Genomic DNA, 27,415 nt, shown 5'->3' with positions numbered 1-27,415 from the left:
AAGAGTTTGCTCATTTTTAGTATTATAGACTTAATGCCTATTACTTCTATGTTGTCATAAATATTATGAGTTTTCATAATACATATATTTTTCTTACCTAACTCTATTAAAACATTAAGTTGAAAGCTTTAAAAAGACCAGGAAATGTGTACAACTCCTATCACCCCAAATTTTTATGATTCCCTTAGTGATATACCCCACATATGAGACTATGAAAATCTTGAATTTTGAAGAAATACTTGATCTATTTGACATAAGATTGTCATGTTGGTATTGTGTATGTAGTATACTTTTATTTTAATTTTTATTTTCTTAGGTGTTTATAATAAAACACAGCTGATTTTGAAGGAAAGTTAATTTTTTCTCTAAAATGCAAATCATGGCTTTGCATACAATAGAAGATTGCATGTATCTTTTGAAGCTGTTATCCTCTGCCATGTGCATGTTTACTTACGGAGACTTTAATCTGTGGGCATTTGACATCTATAAAACATAATGGCTCTTTAGAGTAGTCCACTGGTGCTGCTTTCCTTATAGATTGTAAGCATATTTACCCCCACGGTACGTTTAAAACTCAGCTGTAAATTTGCCTTTGACTCAAGCTTCTTGGTGTACCAGGAGTTGGTGATTAGAGTTTAAATGTTCTTATTTGGAAAAGTTAAGTGAAAATAATATGGAGAAAATTGACATTCTAATTATGATAACAGTAACGTGTATTTATAGCTTTCATTGTGCTCTGGTATGGTGATTCAATGGGGATGATCATGAAAGGTTTTTAGATATGATGGTTCAAAGATTTCAAAATAATACATAGTAATACATCTGTTTACTAGAGCATGGTGGTTAGGGTGCAGCCCTAGTTGTAGATGCGGTCATGTAACATTGCAATATCAAGAGTTCTTGAATTTAATGTGATAATGGTAGCAAGAAATTAGTTATCAATAAATGCCCATTTTATTGAATTGCCAATATGCGGTTCTGTAAAGGAAGTAGGAGAAAGAGCTTTTACCCTTAGATGCATGTATTTTAAAGGGGAGAAACAGTACAAACATTATAGACATAAGTGAATGAAAGCACTTATCTAGTTGTAATTGTCTGAAGAGAAACATATTTGCCTTAAAACTGATTGAAATTTTGTTTTATTTAATTTATTTTTTTAGGACAAGAAAAGGGCTAAAACTTCAGATTTTTAGAAAATTAAAAATTTTTCTATAGTTGTAGAATGAGATTAGCCCTAAAATGTTTGATGATAGAGGAAAGATGTAATTCTTTGGAATTGCATTAGAGTGGACATCTCAGATGCTGCCAGGTCTCTAAAAGAGGTTAACCTTATAGGAATTCTGGAGAGGATGAGAATAGGGTTTGACGCGCTAGAGGAGATGGCATCCACTAAGATTACAGTGCGAGTCCAAAGTCATGATGATAGAAGAGTTCAGTTTCTTCATCCCCTAAATTATATATGGGTTTATTTTATTTGGTTGGGAATTGAGTACTGCAGTTTCTATGAAGTTGGGTGTCTTAAAATTGACAGAGGATGGAGATTTCTTTGCATGTTATGTGTGATATAGATTGGAGTAGTAAGGTAAAGACTTTGATGATGTTGAGGATATTCTTGTTTAAATTACCAGAAAGAAATTTAGCTTAGCTGAGCAGCTCTGTAATTAGATCATAATACTAAGATGCAGAGGGTGTGGTGCAAAAAATGTTGCCCTTGGACTTGATACTTTATGCAAACTTTAATCTTCACATAACTTGAGGGACCTAGAGGTGCCAGAGGCAGTGGCAAACTCCCTTCTGTACCCCTAACTGTACCACGTGGAAAATTGCTTTAAGTTAGGCTATTTGCTGCCATGCACTTGAGATTTACAGCAAGTTATGTCCACGGCCTTGGGATTAGAGATTGGGGCCTGCCAAATTCTGTATCAGGTTGCACTTGTAATTAATTATTTAGAACTACAATGTGTGACACTGAAACATTGGGTACACTCACACACATACATATGTACATACACGGTTGTTTCTTTTCTTGAAACAGTGATTTTTGGGAAGGTGATAGGATGTTATCTAGTGCTTATAGAACATTTTGTAAATATAGACTCACATAGTAGTCTTGCAAGATAATATTGTACTTCTTTGCAGAATTATATAATATCTAAATAATGAAATAATTTTGAAAATCTGTTAATGGCAGGGGCTACAGAGTAAACAGATTATATATTTCATCACTATTATGTTGATCTGAAGCAAGTATTAGGAGATGGAGTATGTCTGTGAGGTTTATTAGTCAGTTAAATATAAATTTTGTCCCTCAAAAATAATAAAAGTTTGATGTGTAAAAGGACAAACTGTATTTTTTGTATTCTTTAATTTTTATATGCTGACGTTATTTCTCTTTAAAAGATAGGCTCAATTCTGTTCTTCACATATAATTAAAGTATTTAAGGCAGTAGTGGTAATTTTCCTAAACATTGTTTTAGCATCTCTGTAATTCCCTATTTGTTCAGTATCTATCATGATTTTAGTCTGGAGTGGGAATTGAAATGTGTAGATGAGTGTCTCGTTAGTGATAACACACAACACTTAAGAAAATTCAAATGTCAGTACAAGGCTGTTCAGGATTAGTGGTCATAAACAGGAAGAATAGCATTGCATTAAGAATAGGAATTCACTCCTTGGTATATAGCATTACTGTCTCATATTTATTAAGTACCTACTAGCAGAACATTAAGTACATCCCATAATAGGCAGCTAATAAATATTTCTTGAATAGTTTCAGTGAATAACTGTCCTCAAGGAGCTTATAGTTTTAGGGGAGATGAGATTATATCAATTAATCATTAAAACTCAGCGGTGGAAGTGCTCGTGTGTAGATGTTAGAATATTGTGTAGGCTTGGTCTGAGACAGGAAAGACGAATAGAATTTAAATGAGAGGAAGAAGGGATAGACTCAGAGAAGAAAGGAATTGCAGGCCAAAGTGGGGTCAGTAACTTAGTGGTAGTATGGAAATTCTTAATCTAGGTTCTGCTTTAGAGAATTCACCAACCCAATAGAATTGTGTACAATGTTTTGTTCTTACATGCACTTTTCTGAGGAAGGTGTCTTTAGTTGCTTTCATTAGATTCTTTACTATAGATATATGACCCCCAAAAGATTATATTTACGTCTGCAGTGTAATCTGTTGAGTGAGCTAGTTTCCACAGGACTGTCTCCTTAGCAAAGACAGACCTTTTGTCGTATTACCTCCCATAACTTATAGAACAAGGTGGAGATGTTTTCTGCACTCTCTAAATCCTAGAGAGATCTGAACAGGTCCCTTGCCTGTGTTTCTCTCTATCTCTGTCTTGAAAAGTGAAGTTTGATTTTTGCATCAAATGTAGTTGAGATTTGAGAATGAAGTTCAAAATTGATAGTGATCATTGCTGAATTCTTTTTTTTTTAAACCGGTTTCTTGAGTAAAAAGACACTTCTTTGTCCCAAACTTCTCTATCCCTACATCTCACTCAGCAATTAATTCTCTATAGAACCTTCTCTGAAGTACTTGGTTGACTTTGTTAACTGTCTGCCATATCACTGTGATGTCATCATGACTTGTGACTGTTCGCTTATGCAGAGGAAGTCAGTCACCAACCGAATAATTACAGTGGATAAATTGAGTAAAAAACACTAGTTTATCTGATACAATTCTGCATTCCCATGTTTCCTTTGTTTAGTAATTTAAAACCACATAAGTCACTTATGACTTTCATTTGGAGCCAGATAATTTCAGATTGAAGGATCAGTAGTTTCCATGGCTGTTTTCTATACTCATGGTGGTTACCTTTTGTTCAGATTGCCTGAGAAAGAAATATGATGTGTAGTGGAAACTCCCAAAGAATCTCAGATAGCATTTTCATAGCTTTTTTCCTTTTCCTTTTGTCCTTGAGTGGAATGAAATCAGCAAATAGCATTTGGGACTTTCAGTTTCATAAATGGACAGGGGTTTTGAAACTAACTTTATACATTGTCCTTATTAGTCACAAAAGTTTTATCTGTTTTTCTTTAATAATGTACTGTCTAAAACCTTGGATTTTTCTGTCCATACACTGCAAATCCATGTGTTTTTTTTTTTTTTTCTGTTACTGAATGAGTGATTCTTTTGAATTCTGACTGTCAAGGAATATAAGAGAGAATGAATATTTTATAAATGGTATTTACTAAATGAGGATGCCTAAGCGCCACTAGAAAACCATGTTTAGTGTTCTAGGTGACCCTGTACTAGTACAATACTTTATTGTATTCATTGTAAGCATTATTGATTTTAGATACTCCTTCAGTTTAATAACAGCTTTTGGAGACTAAAGAAACACTAACATTAAATAGACCCATCATTTACAAGGTGAATCTAGATTTAAAAAATGATGAAAGAAACGAGGAAATCTGAAATCATGAGAGTTGGTGTATATAGTCATGGTTAAAAGTTCTGGCTCTGTGATTTGTGATACCTGGACTTAATTCCCAGCTCTGTCATTGATTAGCTGTGTGATCTTGGTTAGGTGATATTTTCAGTTTGCCTTAGCTTCTCCATCTGTTAGACAATTGAATGAGACACTGTGTCTGGTAATCAAATACGGTGATACGTGATGGTAGTAGATGTGATTGTAGTTAGAAGTTGTTAGTATTATTGGAAGAAGGAACTTAATATTAATAACTGGAATCTTAAATGGAAATCTCTACTAATATGTAATCTGATTACGGAGTATAATTAAGTCTCTTAGCCAGTGAATAAACTGTGAAGGTACTTTTTTAGTTTTGTTTCTTGAGTATTTTTCCCTTATTGGATATCCCATTTTTACTGTTCTAAATTTAATGGAACCATATGGGCTTTAACCCTAAAAGGCAAGTTTGTTTAAATTATAAGATTAGGAAAATAGATTGGGTTGCTTTGAAAATTGTTTCCTTCATTGCGAAGAAGGGAAGATTGTTACAGAAATTCATTTTGAAAGTAAAACCTATTGAAGCCTTTGACTCTGTGTGACAGTGTTCCAAATTGACTCTGCCTGAATATTAAGTAAAGAATTGCTATACACTTCTTGCATTGTAGGTGCGACCTTGTATAAAAGAATTGCATCTAGCTTTTGGACAGGTTTTCTTACAAAATGTTATCATTTCATAATCTTAGCAATTACTATATTTCATCAATTTCAAAATGTACATTTCTCCCCATATTTTTATATCTTTGAAATCAGTATACTTCTTATAATCAGTGGTGTTTAAAATTAGTCAGGTGGCAGTTTGGATATTGTTTTCATTTGTCTGTACATGAATGAGCATGGGTCATATCTGTTGGTATTGTCGTTACTTCAGTTGAATTATGTGCATTTTTGATATCTTATAAATTGGGTTCAATTGTCATTTAATATATGTCTTCAAAAATTGCCTTGTGATTTCTTATTGAAACCCAGTGTACTTAGTTATATCTGGAAACTAAAGTGGGGCCCAATTTAGATATGAGTAAAGCAAATAATTGTTATTGAAGAAATGACTGCAATTCCTCATTTTCTTACAAAGCCATATCCAAATGTTTTACTATACCTACAAAAGGAAAATACCATAAGTATATGAAGCTGTGATATGTTTTTGTTATTGTGATACTTGGCAAAGATTTGCCTGTATCAAGCAAGAAAAAGCCAGCATTAAAACTTGCAGAATGGGCCTCAGTGACTTGGAGGAATATCCCCGAGGCACTCTTAAGAAGTGCTGTAGTCTCAACATTCTTGATGACACAAGAATTGAAGTAATACTGAAGTGTGATTTGATTTGAAGTAATTCAGAAGTACGAGGAAGTTTTTAGGAACACAGCAATCAATTTGTTTTGCTTCCTTTTTTTTTAACATGTACAAAAGTGATAATATGATAAAAATCTATGCGTAAAGTCAAAGAATTCTTTTAGCAACTATAAAGTAGAAGTTTTAAGTGATAAACGTTTTTACAGTTTAATTCATGATATTTTAATTTTTAATAGTGTATTCAGTGACTTACCATGTTAATTTGTTATTGAAACTATGAAAGTAATTATTGATGTAATTATTGTAGGTGCCTAATGGATAAAAATTTTGTCAGGATTGGGAAATGGTTTGTTCGACCCTATGAAAAGGATGAAAAGCCTGTCAACAAAAGGTGAGTCTTTAGAATATTATTGGCTTTTTGATTTCTTCTCCTTGACCACAACTTTTGGAGGGAGCATCTTATTTATTTATTTCCTAAAATATTAGCATTTCAGATATACTAGTGTAGAATCTTGGATCATATTATTAAATACTAAATTATTAAATTTTTGCTGAATGTTAAAAATGAGACTAGAAAAATGATTGTCAGTGTAACCCGTGTTTAAGCCATTCATTATCTCACTATTTGAAATTGAGATGTTATATTCTATTTTGTTGTTTTAATTACCGTTCCTCATTTTTTTTCATTGAAGTTTTATATGGCATAGCTTTAACATTCAAGTGAATTAAAATGATGATAAATTTATAGAATTGAATTGATTGATGTTCCCTGCAGAAGTTTAACACATTCTTGGCTGTTGTAAAGCCAGAACTGTGAATTACTTCTCTAAGCAAACTTAAATATTAATCATCATTTATAATATGCATTGCTTATTGAAGACAATTCTTGACATTAAGCAAGCATGAACCTTTAGTTCAATGAAAACCAGAGTCAAAAAAACTAAACACTCAAAATCTAATACTTAACTCGCTTTTCTTTACACAAAGTGTAGAATTAGTTCTAGTCATAAGTTCATGATGATTGTTTCATTTTGAAGAAGAAGGGTACATAAATGGTGATTCTAATTTACTATCAGTGTTCTTATCCTAACCTAAGGATCCCAGCTGCAGGGGCAAGTAAGAATCCTTGATGTTTTATATGGTAGTTCTTAAGGTTAGAACTCTTAGGTAATTTGCCAGGATTTCAGCCAACAACTCCTACTCCTTTTGGAACCTTTGCTTTCTCAGCTTTCTTAGTTCCTATCAGAGATTTAATTGTAAGCCTTCTCCCCATCTTTTATGTGTTAAGGCTTCGGTGAAAAAGTGCTTGTGGAATCTCCTCATTAACCAAACCTACTTAAGAAATTGGGATTTTTTCCCCAAGTTAGATAAATTTGGGATTAACAGTTTTCTTTGTGAAATAATTAGTCATGAACTTCTTTGAAATATTTACTCTTTTAACTACTTTCAAAATCCTTTAGAATTTATTTTAAAACGCATTTAATGGAACTTGGGTATTATATATCAGTGTTTACATGAAAAAAGATAATGTTTTTAGAAAGGTAATATATATGAGTAATTCTATTAACAAATATTGTGAATGATAAAGAGGAAATGTTTTATCTTATGGATTTGGTTTAACTATTGAATGCACCCATGACTGTATTTTTTAATTTTAGTGTTTCACTTAATTTTAAAGAGGATTTAGATTTTCTGAAAACATTTTGCCGTTATGTTTATACATCTAAATGTTTAGATATGGAGCTGCTTTACTATTCTTAGTATGCCTCTCTAAGCTTAGCATCTCACAAATGATCACTGAAGAATTAACTAAGCCAGTTACAACTTTTTAAAAATTAATCAATTTATTTTATTAGAGCAGTTGTAAATTCACAGAAAAGTCATGCAAAATGTATCGTGTAACTTTTTTAAATGTTTTTTTTTACTGTGAAATACATATACATAAAAACAACAAATTTCAAGTACATTTTAACAAATAGTTATAGAACAGATTTTTAAAGTTTGGTATGGGTTACAGTCCATGATTTTTCATTTTTTCTTTAACTTCTTGCTGCTCTAAGGTACTAGAGAGTAAAAGAAATATCAATATACTGATTCAGCAATCATACTCATTTATTAAACCCTACCTTCTCCACCATCACCTTTGGTCTTTCTCCCACTCTTTAGGGGTACTTGAGCTATGCCCATTCTGACCTTTTTCATGTTGGAAGGGGCTGTGAATAGTATGGAATAGAGGATGGAACTAGTTGATGTTCTGGAAGGGCTAGCCCCTCTGCATTTCAGGACTTATCTGTCCGGGGACCAATCTGGAGGTTGTAGATTTCTAGAAAGTTACCCTACACCATGGAACCTTTGTAGAATCTTATATAATGCCCTAGGTTCTTTAGGACTGGTAGAAATGGTTTTGGTTGGGGTTTGGCTCGTTATGATAGGTAGCAAAGTCTAACTGAAGCTTGTATAAGAGTGACCTACAGAGTAGCCTCTCAGCTATATTTGAACTCTCTCAGCCACTAATACCTTATTTGTTCCACTTGTTTTCCCTCTTTTGGTCAGGACAGTATTGTTGATCCCATGTTGCCAGGGCCAGGCTCATCCCTGTGAGTCATCTCCCACGTTGCCAGGGAGACTTTCACCCTGGGATGTTATGTCCCATGTAGTAAAGAGGGCAGTGGTTTCACTTGCAGATTTGGGCTGAGAGAGAGAGAGAGAGAGACAGAGAGAGGGAGGTGACATCTGAGCAACAAAAGAGGTCCTCTGAATGTGATTCCTAGGCATACCTATACGTAGGTTAAGCTTCTCTGCTATATACATAAGCTTCACAGGAGCAAGCCTCAGATATAGGGCTTGGCCTTTTGATTTTGGTGTCCTTAATGTTTGACACAGATTCAGGGATTTCCCCAGTGGTAAAGTTTAATATTTTCATTATTTCTCTCCCATCTCTCAAGGCACTTTGCCAATACTTTTTTTTTTTTTTAGCATAGGCAGGCTCCGGGAATTGAACCCAGGTCTCTGGCATGGCAGGTGAGAATTCTGCCACTGAGCCACTGTTGCATCGCCCTGCCAATTCTCTTTGATTATCTGCTTAAAATACTCTGGGATGGAGTGATTTGAACAGTGAATAAAAAAGTATTTGCAAAGTCCCCTTGGGGGAATGGTGAGAAAGGCGGAAAATTCAACTTCCCCAAGTGGAGAATTCTTGATATTCTCACAAGCAGTGGGGACAACCATAGCAATAGGCTGAGCCCCCACTCTTGGGTTTGTTCATATGAAACTCAACCCTGCAACAGTTAGGCTAAGCCTATGTAAAATTAGGCCTGAGAGTCAACCCCCAACAGAACCTCTTTTGTTGCTCAGATATGGCCTCTCTCAGCCAACACAACAAGCAAACTCTCTGCCCTCCCCCTCTCTACGTGGGACATGACTACCAGGGGTGTAGACATTCCTGGCAATGTGGGACAAAACTTTTTTTCTTTTTATTTCTAACGTGTCTGGATAGATCTTTTAAACAATCGAAGCATAGGGAGCCCAGAATAAGAATGAGAGCCTTTAATCCTACATAATTTAATATAATGTCAGGATACATTCCAGAGTATTTTTTTTTTAATTAAACACAACGTACAAACACAAACAGTCTTACCATATGATCATTCCATTCTAGATATATAATGAATAACTCACAATATCATCACATAGTTGTATATTCATCACCATGATCATTTCTTAGAACATTTGCATCAATTCAGAAAAAGAAATTAAAAAAAATAGAAAAGATACCAAATATGATGCTCCTTGAATGTGTTTAAAAATTTTTTGAAAAGTGAGAAGAGGGATGAGGTATTGAGGAGTATTGAGGAGCAAAATAAATTATAGAATTGGTACAAAAAGAAAAATACATGAAGAATACTAAGAAGGGTCAACTAGAAATGAGAACTAGGATAAACTAAAAAGTATCTTCCATGTACCAGGCACTGTGATGTATGCTTTCACAAATGTGCATGGAGTAGATAATGTTAAATTGAAACACCAGTTCAACCAGAGGTGATGAAGTTGAACTGTGATTTCCAGGTATTCTTTTAGGTTGCATTATTATTATTATTAATATTTCTGTCCTTTTTTCCCTTTGATAACCAAAAGGAAAGTATCATTGTTAATGTTGTTTTCATTTGTCCTATTGGTTGTCTAAAAAGTATACAGTAAAATCATAAATCCCCAACATCAATAGTTGACTTTAATATTTTAAAGTAAAATATGATTAAATGTATGTTATTTTCAAGAAGGATTTAAAACATCTTACAATAAAAGATGTGGTTTCTCTTTTAATATAGTGGTGAGGTTGGGGGGAGGGTATAGATTGCCAGTTCCCTTCTTTTTTTCCTGTCAAATGATTGAAGGTAGACTGGAAACAAAACCCTCTTTTTTTCACTATACCATCTTTTCAGAAATATGAATGGTCTTCCATTGACTGATCTTGGATGAGTTTCTGGATCTCTGTGGACTTAAGTTTTAGCATTTTTTACTTTTAAAATGTCTTTCAGCTTTCAAATTTCCTGATTCTATGAAAATTGTTAAGTCTAGTCATATTCTGTATATGTGTATATATCTATATCACAATGTACATACATTCATATATAATTTTTATACATAAATAAACATATAGAAATATATTTATTTTTCCTTCTTTCTTCTCTCCCTTCAGAAGCATATTGCCATTGTTGTGTTTGATTTTGCTGTAAGCAGAAAGTAGCTCCTTTATTCACCAGTGTAAGGTATTATTCTTCCCAAGAGTATGGAAATTTTAAAAGAACATATATGGAGAGAGGGATGTGTTAACTTCAGTAATGATTTTTATAACTAGATGAAGAAGCGGGATGGGACATTTTTAGGTCTAAATGAGAGTTAATTTGGAATGTCCATTAATTTTGTAGCATGGTTGAGCACCTAGCTTACCTTTGCTTAAGAATGTCTGGCGGCTAAAGGCCACTTCCCTTGTTGAAAAAAAGTGAGCTGAAGGGTCAGGGCACGAATGCATGGATGTTTTCATGATTAACCTTTTGGTAGCATTTAGGAAGTGTATTATTTAATTTACAGATATCTCAGTCTCATTGAAGATTAGATTTCTCTAATTAAATAAGGTTTCAGAACTAAATCTCAGCACACAAGAAGTACATTGAAATATATCGGTTAGATAATTTTCACGGATTAATAACAGTTGATTACTTTGGAAATTAACTGCATTGTAAATTGAATGCTTGTACATTTCCCACTTGTAGAGATAGATCAGGGTACTTTGCCGGCATGTTTTAGAGGTTAGAAAAAGAATCAGAAGAGGTATGCTTGGAAGGCCATTTCTACTTATAATTTCTCGTAGTATTACACTGGCATGGAGAGTATATTTATTTTAAGTGAAAAACATACGTGACTCAGGGAAATTACTGCTCTTTTTTTTTAATTACTATTTTAAAATTTGCCCATCTATTTTTGTGTGTTTATTTACAGAAGGATTTTGTAGTCCTTCTGTAAAGGAAATGGGGAATATTTAAAAAATTTTAAGTTGGAAAGTTTCAGCCACACTAGATATAAAATCCTTTTCTAGGATGGCTAAAAAATGTGGGAATCTTGAAATTATATTCATAATTTTCTATTAGTCAATACATCTCTGCTTCCTAATCCTGGAAGATGTATTATTATTAAAATCCATTTTTTTAGAAGGGAATGATTAGTTTTCTAATATCAAAGGCTTGGTTAGAAGGGATTATGGATTTTAACCTCTATTTAGTTTCTAGTTTATATAAATATAGTCAAGACCCAGTGAAGATCTTTGCAGCATGATCATATAGGAAGACAAATTCTGAAAGGACTAAGATTTAAGCAGTATTGGCTTTTAAATAATGTACATTTCAGCCCTAGAATTTCCATTGAATCTTTCTTACGGTTTCCATTTCTCAGTTGAGATTTCCTGTTTGTTTATCCATTAAGTACAGGACATAAATAACTTAGAATCACTGTTTTAAAATCTTGTCTAAATAAAACATCTGGATTGTCTCTGCTGGTTGTCTTTTCTCTTGAGTATAAATTTTATTATTGTTTCTTCATATAATTGAGTACTTTTTTTTTATGTTCTGGTCACTGTAATGATCTGGAGTCTCTAGATTCTGGTATATTTCCTGAATGTGTGTTTTTTTAAGTTGGCAATTAACTTTGGCAGAACTGAAACTCCAAATTTGTCTTAACTGTAATGGATAGCATCTGAAATCTCTTTCCTTTTATCTTAGGATTGCTGTATATTGACATTTTGGGCTAGGTAATTCTTTATTGTGTGTTGGCTGTCTTGTGCATTTTAGGATGCTTAACAAGCCAGTAACACTGGGAACTTCTTTTAGATACTGTCCTTCCCCCTGTGTATGTCTTGGTGTTCATATTAATACTGTTTAAAAAAGGGAAAGAGTGGGGGGACTCCATACTTTCTCTTCTTCCGAGTGTAGACCCTTGCCCCTACCTCTGGTTTCTGCCTGCATTTGGTAATTCCCATTCAGTGCCTTTAGTGGTTCTAAATGTTTTCTTTAGTAATGAGCTACTTTGTAAAATGTAAAATGAGGATTTGAAAACTTTATAAAACTTCACTTTGCTTTGTTACTCTCCATGCTTATTGCTTGTTCTTCACTTTGAGTTAAACTGTTCGTCTTTTAAAATCAGGTTTCTTGGATTCTGGGACTGAATCACTTTATAGATAAACTTTTTATTTTCAGTTTAACATTTTACTGACTTGATTAAAGAAATGACACCTACTTTCTCATCAGTTCCACTCTGAGTGTTTTGTGGGCCTTCTGCAGTTTATTACTGACTTTTGCAGTTCGTATTGTGTTTTTTTTTTTTGAGTGGGGGCTTGTGCATGGTCTGGGAATAGAGCCCGGGTCTCCTGCATGAAAGGTGGGCATTCTAACCACTGAGCTACCAGTGTACCCTTCGTATTGGTCTTTTTTTTTTTTTTTCTTTTCTTTTACATGGGCAGGCACCGGGAATCGAACCTGGATCCTCTTGCATGGCAGGCGAGCATTCTTGCCTGCTGAGCCACCGTGGCCCGCCCCATGTTGTTTTAAAGGTGTAGAATCGTTTGCAGAATTTTTACACATAAACCAATCTTTTAAAAATTTTATAGACATTCTTTCCTGAGTTCACATTTATATAAAGCCTTTTTCCTGAGGAACATATAGATCTTTATAAAAATGTTGTTTAAAAAGTCCTTCTTAAGTTCTAGGCGATGAGATGCAAGTAATAGAGGCAGGAAAGTACGATGATGAGATTGTTACGGGGAGAGATTTTAGACATGAAGAGTAGGGGGAGCTAGGGCAGGACTGCCTGTTTGGGTGATAGTTGTACTGTTGGAAAATGGATCCTTTGGAAGTTGTGATCAGAGTTATAGGCATCTGTATAGCAAATTGGCTGTAGGTGGAAAGAATTAAAACTGAGTTTCTTAAACTTTAATATATGTCAATCACTTGTATATTAGAGTTAGATTTCAAGACATTCTTCCTTCCCATTAGATAAGAATATTCATTTCTTAAAAGTAGATTAGCTTAGTTTATGCTGTATTGGAGTGGCTAGAGGGAAGTCCCTAAAACTGTTGGAACTGTGTTCCAATGGCCTTGATTCATGAAGAAGACTGTGTATAGCTTTTTTTTTTTGTATGCTGTGTGGTGGGGTGACATTTCATTGTTTTTCCTTGTGAGTATCCTGTTAGTGCAGTGCCATTTATTGTATTTTTTTGTTTGTTTTTTGGGGGAAATGCATGGACTGAGAACTGAACCTGGATCTCCCACATTGCAGGCAAGAATTCTACCACTGAACTGCCCTTGCACCCCCAATAGTATTTTTTTGAGAGTGTGGTGCGTGGTCTGGGAATCGAACCTGGGTCTTCCACATGTAAGGCAAACATACCACCACTAAACTGCCCATACACCCTATATTGCTTTACATTGTGACCGTGTGATTGTGAAAACCTTGTGTCTGATGCTCCTTTTATCCAGGATATGGACAGATAAGTTAAAAAATATATATATATGGATAAAAATAATTAAATTATACAGGAAGATAAAGTGTAAAAATTAGGTAGCTTGAAGTACTGTGGGTCAGTGGAAGCAGGGATAAAGGGTATGGAATGTATGAGTTCTTTTTTTTTCTTATTTATTTTTCTAGAGTGAATCAAATGTTCTAAAAATGATCATGGTGAAGAACACACAACTATGTGATAATATTGTGAGCCATTGATTGTATAACATGGTTGGATTTGTATGTTGTCTGGATTTTTTCAATAAAAATATTTTAAAATTGAAAAAAGAAAGTAGATTAGGAATATTGTTTGAAATTGTTGGTTTTATATCATTTTCTTCCTTGCACTATTCTCTCACCAGTTTAGTGAAGCTTAACTAGAAATGTATCAGAACTCTACCTTGGATCTTTCTAGAAAATAGCAATATACTATAGAGGAAATGTGTTAGTGTATGTTGTTTTTTTCCCCTAAAATATTGACATGAGCTATTTTCTATTTTTAACAACTTTGCTTTACTAAATCACCTTGTAAATTTAGATCGTCTTGATTCTGGCATGAATTTTGAAATGTGATATAAACCAGCATTGTGGTTCTTTTGTCAACCTTTTAGGGAATCAAAGAGAAAAAATTGTGAGAGTATATAGTGCATTTAGATTATATGCTAAAATAATATTTGGCTTACAGATCTGGTGTATTTAGAGCATTAAATGATATAAAAATAAAGCTTTTATTAAGTGCTTTAGAAATCATTAGATTTCGCTCTGAGAACCTTGTAAATAGAATATGGCTCGTGTACTTCGTTTAGGATTTTATTAATAGTTATGTCAGGTTGAAGTAGGATAGTTTCACATTAATGGCTAAAGAATATGAAAGACTGAGTGCTAATATGAACATTAACTTTTTACATAACTTCCTTTGGTTAAAACATTCACATCTGGTCTTTTACTATAGTCTTTTGCCTATCTGGGTTTTTTTTTTTTTTTTACTTCTAGTTTCTTCTGTTTCTAATCATTCTACCCTGTATATATTTCTGTGAGATTATTTTTTTTCCCAACCAAATTACTAAATTTATTGATTCAGCAATTTTTTTCTTTTTCTTTTTTTAATTAAAAATTTTTTTTTATACATTGCAACATACAAACATGAATATTCTTACCATATGATCATTCCATTCTTGGTATATAAACAGTAACTCACAGTATCATCACATAGTTGTATATTCATCCGCACGACCACTTCTCAGCACATTTGCATCAATCCAGAAAAAGAAATGAAAAGAAAAAAGGAAAAAATCTGTACATACCATACCCCCTACCCCTCTCTCCCCCTCACCAATCACCGGCATTTCAATCTACTAAATTTATTTTAACATTTGTTCCCCCTATTATTTATTTATCTTTAAACCATATGTTTTACTTGTCTGTCCATAAGATAGACAAAAGGAGCATCAGACACACGGTTTTCATAATCCACAGTCATATTGTGAAAGCCATATGATTATACAATCATCTTCAAGAAACATGGCCACTGGAACACAGCTCTACATTTTCAGGCAGTTCCTTCCAGCCTCTCCTTTACACCTTAACCAAAAATGGTGATATCTGTTTAATGCGTAAGAGTAACCTCCAGGATAACCTCTCAACTCTGTTTGGAATCTCTCAGCCATTTTGTCTCATTTCTCTCTTCCTCCTTTTGATCAAGAAGGTTTTCTCAATCCCTTGATGCTGAGTCCCAGCTCATTCTAGGATTTCTGTCCCACCTTGCCAGGAAGGCCCACACTCTGGGAGTCATGTCCTACCTAGAGAGGGGAAGGGCACTGAATTTGCTTGTCATGTTGGCTGAGAGACTTTTTTTTTTAAACACTACTTTTGATGAGACAGTTTGCTGCACAGGGACACAACATAGCATCAGTTGTGTTTAGGATGTTTTTTCAAACATTATCCGGTGTTGTTTTTCCCCAGCAAAAACCTTTTTGTCCAAGTAGTTGCTCTTCACAATTCCAAGCATAGTCTAAACCCATTTTCTTTTGTTCATATTCTTTTATCTCCCATTTTTTCTTTCTTCCTTGGTAACTCAAGTTAATCTTGCTCTCTCTTCTTTGAGCTGCTCTTTGAAGCAACTTTTCTAGCTGTTTCTTGTGGTATTTTTTTTCATATTTATTAATTGCAGGTTTATGCTACTATTCTTGATTTTTCTATTTTAGACTTGTATTTGTACTGTGGAACATGCGACTTAAGTCTTTGCTCTCCTTCCCCTCTTCCTACATTACTCCTAGATTGAATCGTTAATACACAGTCATGTTTGTTTTGTTGTTCAGTGTGCACCATTATTTTACCTTTAACATCTACTATAATTCTTAGCACAATGGATGTTGCAGACTGAACTGAACGGAACATACTTCTTTCCTTTGTAATTTTATTAACTATGTCCTGTGATCAAAATGGAAAAGGTCTGAAAAGTCATCTAACATATAACAAAATACTGGGTTATATCATTAAGCAGCAGCACTCTCTTTGCCAAATTATCTTGATGTTAAGAGAAGATCCTTTATAACATTTATATATTTATAATGGGTTAAAATCTTTTATTCTTACAGCTGTCATTTGTGTATTGATCTTTCTCAGTATTATTTAATGTGGAGTGGTTTATTTGTGCATGTTTGAGCAGTTGGATTTGTTACAATGCTTACTTTAGTTCAGCTATTCCTCAATAGAAAGTATATGTTACCCTGTTGTTTCCTATACTGCTATGTGTTGAATTGTAGTTTGTGCTAGAAACAGCTCAACACATTTTGAGATAGGAGAAGGACAGTCTACTTACTTGGTTGCTGGTATAAGAGCCTAGAGGGAGGGAACATAGTTGGTCAGTGTTTGAAGTATTATTGTGTACTACTGAAATTGAATAGTATTATTTATCGAGTGTTATCTGGTACTGAGATTGTAAGAAAACAAAGCTATGTCATTGTATACCATTAAAAGCAGGTTGCTAAGTTACTTCTGTGTTGGCTGAGATAAAGAATGATTATGTATAGAAAGTATTTTTCATTGAAAGGGAAAATTGGTCTGTTGGCTGGGGAATTTGGGATTCTGTCTCAGTGGTCTTAATTCATTTAATCAATTTCAGTATAATAGGCCATTCCCTTCTTTGTTTCTTATGCATAATTTTAAAAACTAGAATTTAAGCGAATGGCCCACCTCTTTGAAATGAATAAAACTTACATCTACTAATGATTTAATATGTCCTTGAATAAGTAATATTTCTGGGCCTTAATGTTGCTATTGAAAAGAAACATCACACACACAGCTTAGATTCCTTAGTAAAAGATTGTGTATCCTTTAAACAACCTAGTCTAAAAAATAGGTAAATTGGGATTATATACTTTTTTTAGCCTTTTCAAGTTTATTATTGCAGTCCTACATTAACCAAATCTCTAATAAAAGTTTATATTTCTGACTTGAGCACATGATTATGATTGAATATTAAATTGAATGTGTACTGTCTTGCATTATTCCTTTATCATTTCAAGCGTGTTTTATGGATTAAGAAAGATAAGTTATTAAAAGTTACAACTTTAAATATCTACTAGTAGGGCCTTCCCTTTTCCCAACCCTTAGAAAAACGTGGTGCTAAAAATAAAAATACCAGGTAAAAACTCAATAATATTTGTTAAGTAAATGTGGAACCCGAGGGCTCTTCAGTTGAAGGATTTTACTGGAACATTTGAATATGGCTCAATGTTTAAAATATGATACAGGATAAATTCTGTAGGTGCCTTAGAAAAACAAATTCTGTATTTGTGCTTTGACTTGCTGTAAATTTCCAAACTTTCCAAGTTTCAGAGCTCTTTTAATTCTTTGGAGTATTTCAGGGAAAAGCTTTGAGTTTATATATAGTAAAGTCCTATATACTGTAAGCCATGCATTAAAAACAGATGATAAAACTTCCATAAAATTCACCTCCGAAACTAAATACTTCCATAGACTTGGTATTTTCTCATTCTGTTCTTTTTTTTTTTTAAATCTTTGTTTTGAAATACTTTCAAATCCTTACAAAAATAATACATAACTCTACCCACCTCCCAGATACCCAGATCTACTAATTTTAACTTTTATTACATTTGCTGTCATTCCACCTATCTGTTGATTTCATATCTATCTGTTTTTCAATCCATTTTCTGAGTACTTGAGTAAAGGGTGTATATATCATGCTCCTTGAACATTTAATACTATCTTGTGTATTTCCTAAGAACAAGAATATTCACTTATGTAACCACTTTAAAAGCAGTTTTCAAGTTCAAGAAATTTAACATTGATATGAAGCTTACAGTCTGTATTCCATTTGTCCCAGTACTGTCCCTTTGAGCTTTTTTTCCTCCATTGTTAAGTCCTCTCTGGACCATGTATTATGAAATCCCTCCTTGCCCCTCCCTTCCTCTTCCCTGTCCGTGGTGCCCACCAGAGAGATTCGATCACGTATACAAGCTCCCAGTATGTACACAAGTGTTACTCTGCTTCCTCAGGAACCAGGACCAAGAAAGAACCTGCATTGGGAGTGTGGGAGAGCTCCATGTAGAGCCAGTGAGGAGTTGGGGGAGGAATCTCTCAGGGCATCACAAGATCCGACAGCGTTTAAGTCACTTTTATCTTCCTTCTGTGCTCTCCTGTTACTATAATCTTTTATCTGTTTTCTGAAGCCTTGAGAAAGCTGTTTCTGCCAGTTGGTGCTTGTTGGTCAAAGCTTTTATGGGGGTATGGAAGCCTAGAAGCTTCTCTTTCTTCCTCCTCTATCAGGGCTGGGCCATCCAAAGGCTTGATTTTGTGCTCTTGCATATGTAGATATAAAAATGCCTTTTGAGTACTAGGATTCGTTCTAAGTATGGTAGCCTGTTTTCTTTATTTCATGTGTAAAAGGGAGTTCCAAGTAGTGTTGGACCAGGTATCTTTAGTAATAAGATGAGAGCTACTATGGGTTAGAAAGGGAGGCAGCATAAATGAAAAGCCACCCAGACACAAATGGGTCCAGCAGTCAGAATTATCAGATAAGGAAGGAAAAGCTTATTATAAACCCCAACACTCTTAGAATTTTCTTCTCATTTGGTTGGGCGTCATTCAGCACATCTAGAAATATATTTCTGCATTTTCTTTTTTTTGGGTGCATGATCCAGGAATCAAACCTGGGTCTCCCACATGAAAGGCAGGTATTCTAACCACTAAACTACCTGTGCCCCCCTACATTTGCTTTTTGCATTGCCTTTTTCCCGTACACTTTTCTTATAAGATTACCAAAAACTGGGGAAAGTTTTTCTGTTCTTTTTTCTTATTAAGCATATTCATCACTTCTGTAGTTTGGTGTGGGGAAGAATGTTTGCCATGGAGTGAAAAATATTAGAAAAAATGCGTGAAGTTGCAAGGAAAATAATTTATTAATTATGTTTTATAGTTTACAGGCAGACCCTAGCATTATAAATGACTAATTACACAAGTATGACCATTTGTTCTTTTGAAATGTTTCCTTGGAGAGATGTGAATTCCGTATCACTCATTCACTTTTTAAAACTTTCATTAATAGTGCTTTAGTAAGAATGTGTTGATCATCCTAGAGGAGACATAACTACTGACCTCACAGAAATAAAGGAGGTAATAACAGGATACTATGAACAACTTTACGCTAATAAATATAACAATTTAGATGAAATGGACGGGTTCCTGGAAAGACATGAACAACCAACTTTGACTCAAGAAGAAATAGATGACCTCAACAAACCAATCACAAGTAAAGAGATTGAATTAGTCATTCAAAAGCTCCCTAAAAAGAAAAGTCCAGGACCAGACGGCTTCACGTGTGAATTCTATCAAACATTCCAGAAAGAATTAGTACCAACTCTCCTCAAACTCTTCAAAATAATCGAAGTGGAGGGAAAGCTACCTAATTCATTCTATGAAGCCAACATCACCCTCATACCAAAACCAGGCAAAGATATTACAAAAAAAGAAAACTACAGACCAATCTCTCTAATGAATATAGATGCAAAAATCCTCAATAAAATTCTAGCAAATCGTATCCAACAACACATTAAAAGAATTATACATCATGACCAAATAGGATTCATCCCAGGTATGCAAGGATGGTTCAACATAAGAAAATCAATTAATGTAATACACCATATTAACAAATCAAAGCAGAAAAATCACATAATCATCTCAATTGATGCAGAGAAGGCATTTGACAAGCTTCAACATCCTTTCCTGTTGAAAACACTTCAAAAGATAGGAATACAAGGGAACTTCCTTAAAATGATAGAGGGAATATATGAAAAACCCACAGCTAATATCATCCTCAATGGGGAAAAATTGAAAACTTTCCCCCTAAGATCAGGAACAAGACAAGGATGTCCACTATCACCACTATTATTCAACATTGTGTTGGAAGTTCTAGCCAAAGCAATTAGACAAGAAAAAGAAATACAAGGCATCAAAATTGGAAAGGAAGAAGTAAAACTATCACTGTTTGCAGACGATATGATACTATACGTAGAAAACCCAGAAAAATCCACAACAAAATTACTAGAGCTAATAAATGAGTACAGCAAAATAGCAGGCTACAAGATCAACATTCAAAAATCTGTAGCTTTTCTATACACTAGTAATGAACAAGCTGAGGCAGAAATCAAGAAACGAATCCCATTTACAATCGCAACTAAAAGAATAAAATACCTAGGAATAAATTTAACCAAAGAGACAAAAAACCTATATAAAGAAAACTACAAAAAACTGCTAAAAGAAATCACAGAAGACCTAAATAGATGGAAGGGCATACCGTGTTCATGGATTGGAAGACTAAATATAATTAAGATGTCAATCCTACCTAAACTGATCTACAGATTCAATGCAATACCAATCAAAATCCCAACAACTTATTTTTCAGAAATAGAAAAACAAATAAGCAAATTTATCTGGAAGGGCAGGTTGCCCCGAATTGCTAAAAACATCTTGAGGAAAAACAACGAAGCTGGAGGTCTCACGATGCCGGACTTTAAGGCATATTATGAAGCCACAGTGGTCAAAACAGCATGGTATTGGCATAAAGATAGATATATCGACCAATGGAATCGAATAGAGTGCTCAGATATAGACCCTCTCATCTATGGACATTTGATCTTTGATAAGGCAGTCAAGCCAACTCACCTGGGACAGAACAGTCTCTTCAATAAATGGTGCCTAGAGAACTGGATATCCATATGTAAAAGAATGAAAGAAGACCCGTATCTCACACACTATACAAAAGTTAACTCAAAATGGATCAAAGATCTAAACATTAGGTCTAAGACCATAAAACAGTTAGAGGAAAATGTAGGGAGATATCTTATGAATCTTACAACTGGAGGCGGTTTTATGGACCTTAAACCTAAAGCAAGAGCACTGAAGAAAGAAATAAATAAATGGGAGCTCCTCAAAATTAAACACTTTTGTGCATCAGAGAACTTCATCAAGAAAGTAGAAAGACAGCCTACACAATGGGAGATAATATTTGGAAATGACATATCAGATAAAGGTCTAGTATCCAGAATTTATAAAGAGATTGTTCAACTCAACAACAAAAAGACAGCCAACCCAATTACAAAATGGGAAAAAGACTTGAACAGACACCTACCAGAAGAGGAAATACGGATGGCCAAGAGGCGCATGAAGAGATGCTCAATGTCCCTGGCCATTAGAGAAATGCAAATCAAAACCACAATGAGATATCATCTCACACCCACCAGAATGGCCATTATCAACAAAACAGAAAATGACAAGTGCTGGAGAGGATGCGGAGAAAGAGGCACACTTATCCACTGTTGGTGGGAATGTCAAAGGGTGCAACCACTGTGGAAGGCAGTTTGGCAGTTCCTCAAAAAGCTGAATATAGAATTGCCATACGACCCAGCAATACCATTGCTAGGTATCTACTCAAAGGACTTAAGGGCAAAGACACAAACGGACATTTGCACACCAATGTTTATAGCAGCATTATTTACAATTGCAAAGAGATGGAAACAGCCAAAATGTCCATCAACAGAAGAATGGCTAAACAAACTGTGGTATATACATACGATGGAATATTATGCAGCTTTAAGACAAGATAAACTTATGAAGCATGTAATAACATGGATGGACCTAGAGAAGATTATCCTGAGTGAGTCCAGCCAAAAACTAAAGGACAAATACTGTATGGTCCCACTGATGTGAAAGGACATTCGAGAATAAACTTGGAATATGTCATTGGTAACAGAGTCCAGCAGGAGTTAGAAACAGGGTAAGATAATGAGTAATTGAAGCTAAAGGGATACAGACTGTGCAACAGGACTAGATACAAAAACTCAAAAATGAACAGCACGATAATACCTAATTGTAAAGTAATCATGTTAAAACACTGAATGAAGCTGCATCTGAGCTACAGGGTTTTTTTTGTTTGTTTGTTTGTTTGTTTGTTTGTTTTTACTATTATTACTACTTTTATTTCTTTTCTCTATATTAACATTTTATATCTTTTTCTGTTGTGTTGCTAGTTCCTCTAAACCGATGCAAATGTACTAAGAAACAATGATCATGCATCTATGTGATGATGTTAAGAATTACTGAGTGCATATGTAGAATGGTATGATTTCTAAATGTTGTGTTAATTTCTTTTTTTTTTCTTTCTGTTAATAAAAAAAAAAAATGTGTTGATCATCCCAAACATTTAAAAAAAAATCTGTTATGTATTTTACTGATTACAAAAAGATTGGATGTACTTATTAAAGTTTGGAAAATGCAAAAAAAAAATCTGTTATGTATTTTACTTATTACAAAAAGATTGGATGTACTTATTAAAGTTTGGAAAATGCAGAAAACTACATAGAATTCAAAGACATTTTAATTGTATTCTACCACATAGATACTTCTAGATACTTCCATTTCTTTTAACACAGGAGTGTATAAATTACAAGGCTTTTTAAAATAATATATACATATTATGCATATATCCCTCCAAAGTGCTTGGTTATTGGTGAGTAAAATCTTTAAAATTTATGTTTTTATATTGTATATTTTTGTAGATATACACGAAAAAGGACAACTCTAGTATTCTTTTTTTAGTATTCTAAACTGCAGATTACGAAAAGGTAAAATCAGGGCTCTAATGCAAATATAAAATGAACAAATATCAAGCATTTTAATCAACTCATTAATGATAGAACATGTGGGATATTAAAACCAGTTGAAAGAGCATCTGAATAGCTAGATCTTCATAGAAAATTTATAAAAATGTTAAGATGATATTGCTGAGTTAAGTACAAAACTGGTTAATATTCCAGGGCCATAAACCATAACTGGGGCTGTCTTTTTGTCAGGGCAGAAACTATTTCTGCTGGACAAAAATCTACAAATTAATTTGTAATTTCACTAAATCTGGGATCATTAATGAATATTATAAACTAGATCATGTACAATATATTTCCCTAAATCAAAAATTCCTAATCTTTATCAGTTCATGGCATTCTTAGGGCTCAGTAATTTTTTTTCACTGCACTCCTAGATGAAAAGAAATATTTAGCAATTCCATTTATTAAGTAATTAAATTCAAACAACTTAATTAGGATTTATGTACCAACAATTTAATAACTATGTGAACAAATAGTGCAAATAAGTGGAAAGAATAAAATTTGTTCTTAATCACAGTTGCTTTATTAATAGCATGTATACGCTCCTGGACACTGTACAACTTCTTAGAGAAGTTTGACTTTATTGAAGGGAGTGTAATGCTGTCTAATATTGAAACTGTGTACTACCTTGAGTGAATAGTTTGTATGGTTTCTGACAAAGGTTACTTTGTTTCTCTCAAAATTGTAAAACATCCCACAATACCCTTGTCGATTTGCTGTGGTGTTCTGATGTGCTTCTGTGGATAGTTTTGGACCCTGGACATTAGATAAACCTTGGATGGGCCTTTGGCCCTGTATAACTTTGAAAGATTGAGTTCTTCCCACGTTTGTCTGATTTCAGAGTTTTGAATAAAAGTTCTTAAGAAGTACCCTGGGGAGCCTCTAATTAGAATTGTTAAATTTCTTCCTCTAATTAGAATTGTTAAGTTAGACTGTCTGCCAGGTTAATTGTCCTAGTAGATGCTCTGTTATCCAAACCTTGCCAGATATATAGAGAAGGCTTTTGTTCCAACTATTCTCACAGGTCAGTTGATCAGGCCATCATGATGTATTAGAACTATAGTATAGCAGATTCTTTAACTCTTTAGGCTCAAAATATCTGCTGAAGACCCCAGAGAGTTTTTGCTTATAATGAGTTATATTTATCAGTAATTACATATTAAAATTAAAACAGAAAATTAAAAAATTAAAAAGATAAAACTTTAAAAATAATAGACCTATTATATGTCCACTTAAAAACCTATTTTTTTAATTAAAATAACTTTTCTAAAGCAAAGAGTATTTAGTGAGAAGAAGGATGCTGATTTTCCAAATCTCTTTCATGTCTGACTCAAGGGAAACAGTTGGATGCTCATGTCTGCTTCTGCATTCAGTCTGTTGTGACGTCACATGTCACACAACAACTGGAATACTCCATTGTACATACACTCAGGAGAAAATGAGAGTGAAAAAGGTAAATAATGTCAGTATTATTCTGAAAATGGTTTTGACTTGCTATATTTCTGGGCTTTATATTCTTAAACTGACAAAATTTCAATGTAGATGCATTTTACTCTCAGGTAGGGGCATTGTTTGCAAACTCCAGAATGTGATATATCAGGAATGGAATGGCTTTTAAAAAAGGGTACTTATTAAGTTGCAAGTTTACAGTTCTAAAGCTGTGAAAATGTCCAGATTAAAGCAAGGCCATAGACATGTCCAGTCCAAGACATCCAGGAAAAGGTACCTTGGTTCAAGAAGGCCAATGACATTTGGGGTTTCTCTTCTAACTGGAAAGGTACATGGTGAACGTGGCAGAGTCAGCTTTCTCTCCAGGTTTCTCGTTTCATGTAACTCCCCCAGGGGTGTTTTCCTTCCTCATCTCCAAAGGTCTCTGGCTGTGTGGCTCTCATGGTTCTTGTGGCTCTCCAGCTTTTTCCCAAGTGGTTTCCTCTTAAAGGGCTCTAGTAAGCAACCCCATCTTGAATGGATGGAGACACAACTCCATGGAAGCTATAATCAAAAATTACCACCCACAATTGGGTGGGTCACATCTTCATGGGAACAATCAAAAAGCTCCCAGCTAGCAATATTGAATGAGGATTAAAGGACATGGCTTTTCTGGGGTCCACCACAGTTTCAAACTGGCACAAGCATTCAGACTTTTTCCTGTAAAAGATCAGATAGTAAATATCTTTGACATAGCTTGGCACGTGGTCTCCATTCAAACTTGTCACTCTGACATCGTTCTGTGAAAGCAGCCGTAGACAGTATGTAAACACGTGAGCATGGATTATTCCAATAAATTTTTGGAAAAATATGAAGAGTAGGTGGTGGGATAGATTTGGCCAAAGTGCCATAGTTTGCTGATTCCTGCTTCTAGGAGTGAAATTGCTATCCAGCAAGTGATTAGCTGTGAGCCACACAGCTATGAAATGAAGAAATCTGGATTAAAGTCCAGGCATTTTTAGCGTCACAACTACTATTTTTCTCAATTCTTCCTGCTTTCTTCATTAATATGGTTAATGACTGCAAATTTAAACAATTAACCAATTAGAATTAATTGATATAAATTAATTGTTAAAATAAAAATATCTATAATTATAAAAATGCACATGGCTAGTATTTAGAGTCTCCCTGGTTGCCCAAGAAATGATTGAACGAGTATGAGTCTTTTATCGTAGTTAATGATATGTACAGCAGAGCATTTGAATTCTTGTATTAATTCACAGAAATGTGCATATCTGAAAATATTCTCCATCCCCAACAGCCAGGCCTTGAAATTTTATCCTATTAAAAGGATTATTTGAAATGGAAAATACATGTATATGGTATACAATTTAAAAAGCATAAAATGGTAGAAAAACAAGTCTCTTCCCCACCCATTGCCCAGCCTCCCTGCTTCTCTTATAGTGTCAAACACTATTACCAGTTTCTTTTTTTATCCTTTCAGAGATTATTTATATATATATATATATCAATGGTACACATCCATTGCTTTTTTTTTTTTTTTACTTAACAGATGATGATGATAATATGTTGAAGAGCAGTCCACATAAGTACAATATAGGACTGTCAATTACTTGAAGGCAGGAAGATGCTTTAGATTCGTTCTGAACATTTGTTCTGCCAGATTAACTAATTTCAGATTTTGTGTGCTTGTCATCTATATTCTGTAAATAGCTTTTCTAGCAGTTGCTTTTTACTGATCTTGCTTTGGCATTTGGTGGCCATGAGTAAAATAATTTAACTTTTAATTACCTCTTATAAGTACTATAAGAGGTATTGTACTTATATACCTTTTTAAGTATATAAAGTATATATTTTTATCTATATATATGTTTATATATATATGCTTTATATAAAGTATATATACAGTGTCGAAAGGGGAGATTCTGATTTGGGCCCTAGTGAAGAAGAAAGATTCATGGAGTTAAAATGGGTTTTGACAACTCTGCAAGATTTAGACACCTCAGGGTAAAATCATGAAGAGGTAAACAGAAGTAATAAAGACATACTACCATGGTGTGTCAAGAAAAGATTTGATTGACTAGAGAGGAAAATGCGTGCTTAGCAGCAACAGAAGATATGAAGAGCTAACTTCCAATGTTAGGACTCCTTGAATGATCCAGAGAGTTGCATAAAAACTTCTTTTATATGTGTTTTGCTTTGCCAGCAGGCCAAGATGTATAAAAGATAGTGAATTGCTTTGCAAGGTCAGTATATGACTGAAGTTACCTACTTATGTTAAGAAATCCCTACTGACTGCATAGATGTTCATTTGTGGTGGACAGCTGAACAGCTATTGTATTTTGCTCATAGACAGTATACAGCCTTATGCCACAATGATAGATTATTGAGGTTTTTCTTTAGATATTTTGGTGAATGAGTATGGGCAAATACTGTGTTCTTTGGGAATCCAAAGCATGTAGCTTCAGTGTTGCACATTTCAAGTTTACCAGCATGATAAAATTCTAAAGGTATGGACTTTAATTGTGGTAGTAACTGAATATAGAGACTTAAATTGTTCTAGTAATGGGTGAAAAATTAGAACAGTTCCTTGTTAGAATATGAGAATTGCAAAATTACTGAGTCACAGATACACCTAATTTCCAGAGTTTAAAAAAAAAGAAAGAAAGAAAAATCAGACCTTCTTTTGAGGGCCCAGCTGATACTTGCCACCAAATTATGGTTTATTGCTCTTGACTTGCTTCTACAGATTTTATTAACATAGACTGGAAGTATTTCTAGTCATTGTCTTTTGTATTATCTTACTTTGTCTCTTGCCAAGGATTTTAGCATTTATAGCCTATTGTCTCTTATCTTTTATGTTAAATTTTTGAGACTAGAGCATATTTTACTTAAGCCATTGCAATTGAGAAGTACCAGACACTATTATAGCATTCACTGGTTTTCTTAATGGTGCTCTTTGGTGCTGCTGT

The 27,415-nt window shown here is 34.1% G+C and overlaps 1 protein-coding gene across 1 annotated transcript in view; it reads left to right on the top strand.

The window, feature by feature from the left end:
- The window catches only part of MED13L (mediator complex subunit 13L), a 359,884-nt gene that overhangs the window by 196,087 nt on the left and 136,382 nt on the right, over positions 1-27,415 (top strand). Inside the window, exon 4 of the mRNA XM_077159929.1 lies at positions 6,074-6,157. Within this exon, the coding sequence (XP_077016044.1) occupies positions 6,074-6,157 (84 nt within the window). The remainder of the gene's footprint in view (positions 1-6,073; positions 6,158-27,415) is intronic.

Source organism: Tamandua tetradactyla, chromosome 5, assembly GCF_023851605.1.
Source record: "Tamandua tetradactyla isolate mTamTet1 chromosome 5, mTamTet1.pri, whole genome shotgun sequence".
NCBI classification, from domain to species: domain Eukaryota; kingdom Metazoa; phylum Chordata; class Mammalia; order Pilosa; family Myrmecophagidae; genus Tamandua; species Tamandua tetradactyla.
This window is presented reverse-complemented; position numbering and strand designations above follow the sequence as displayed.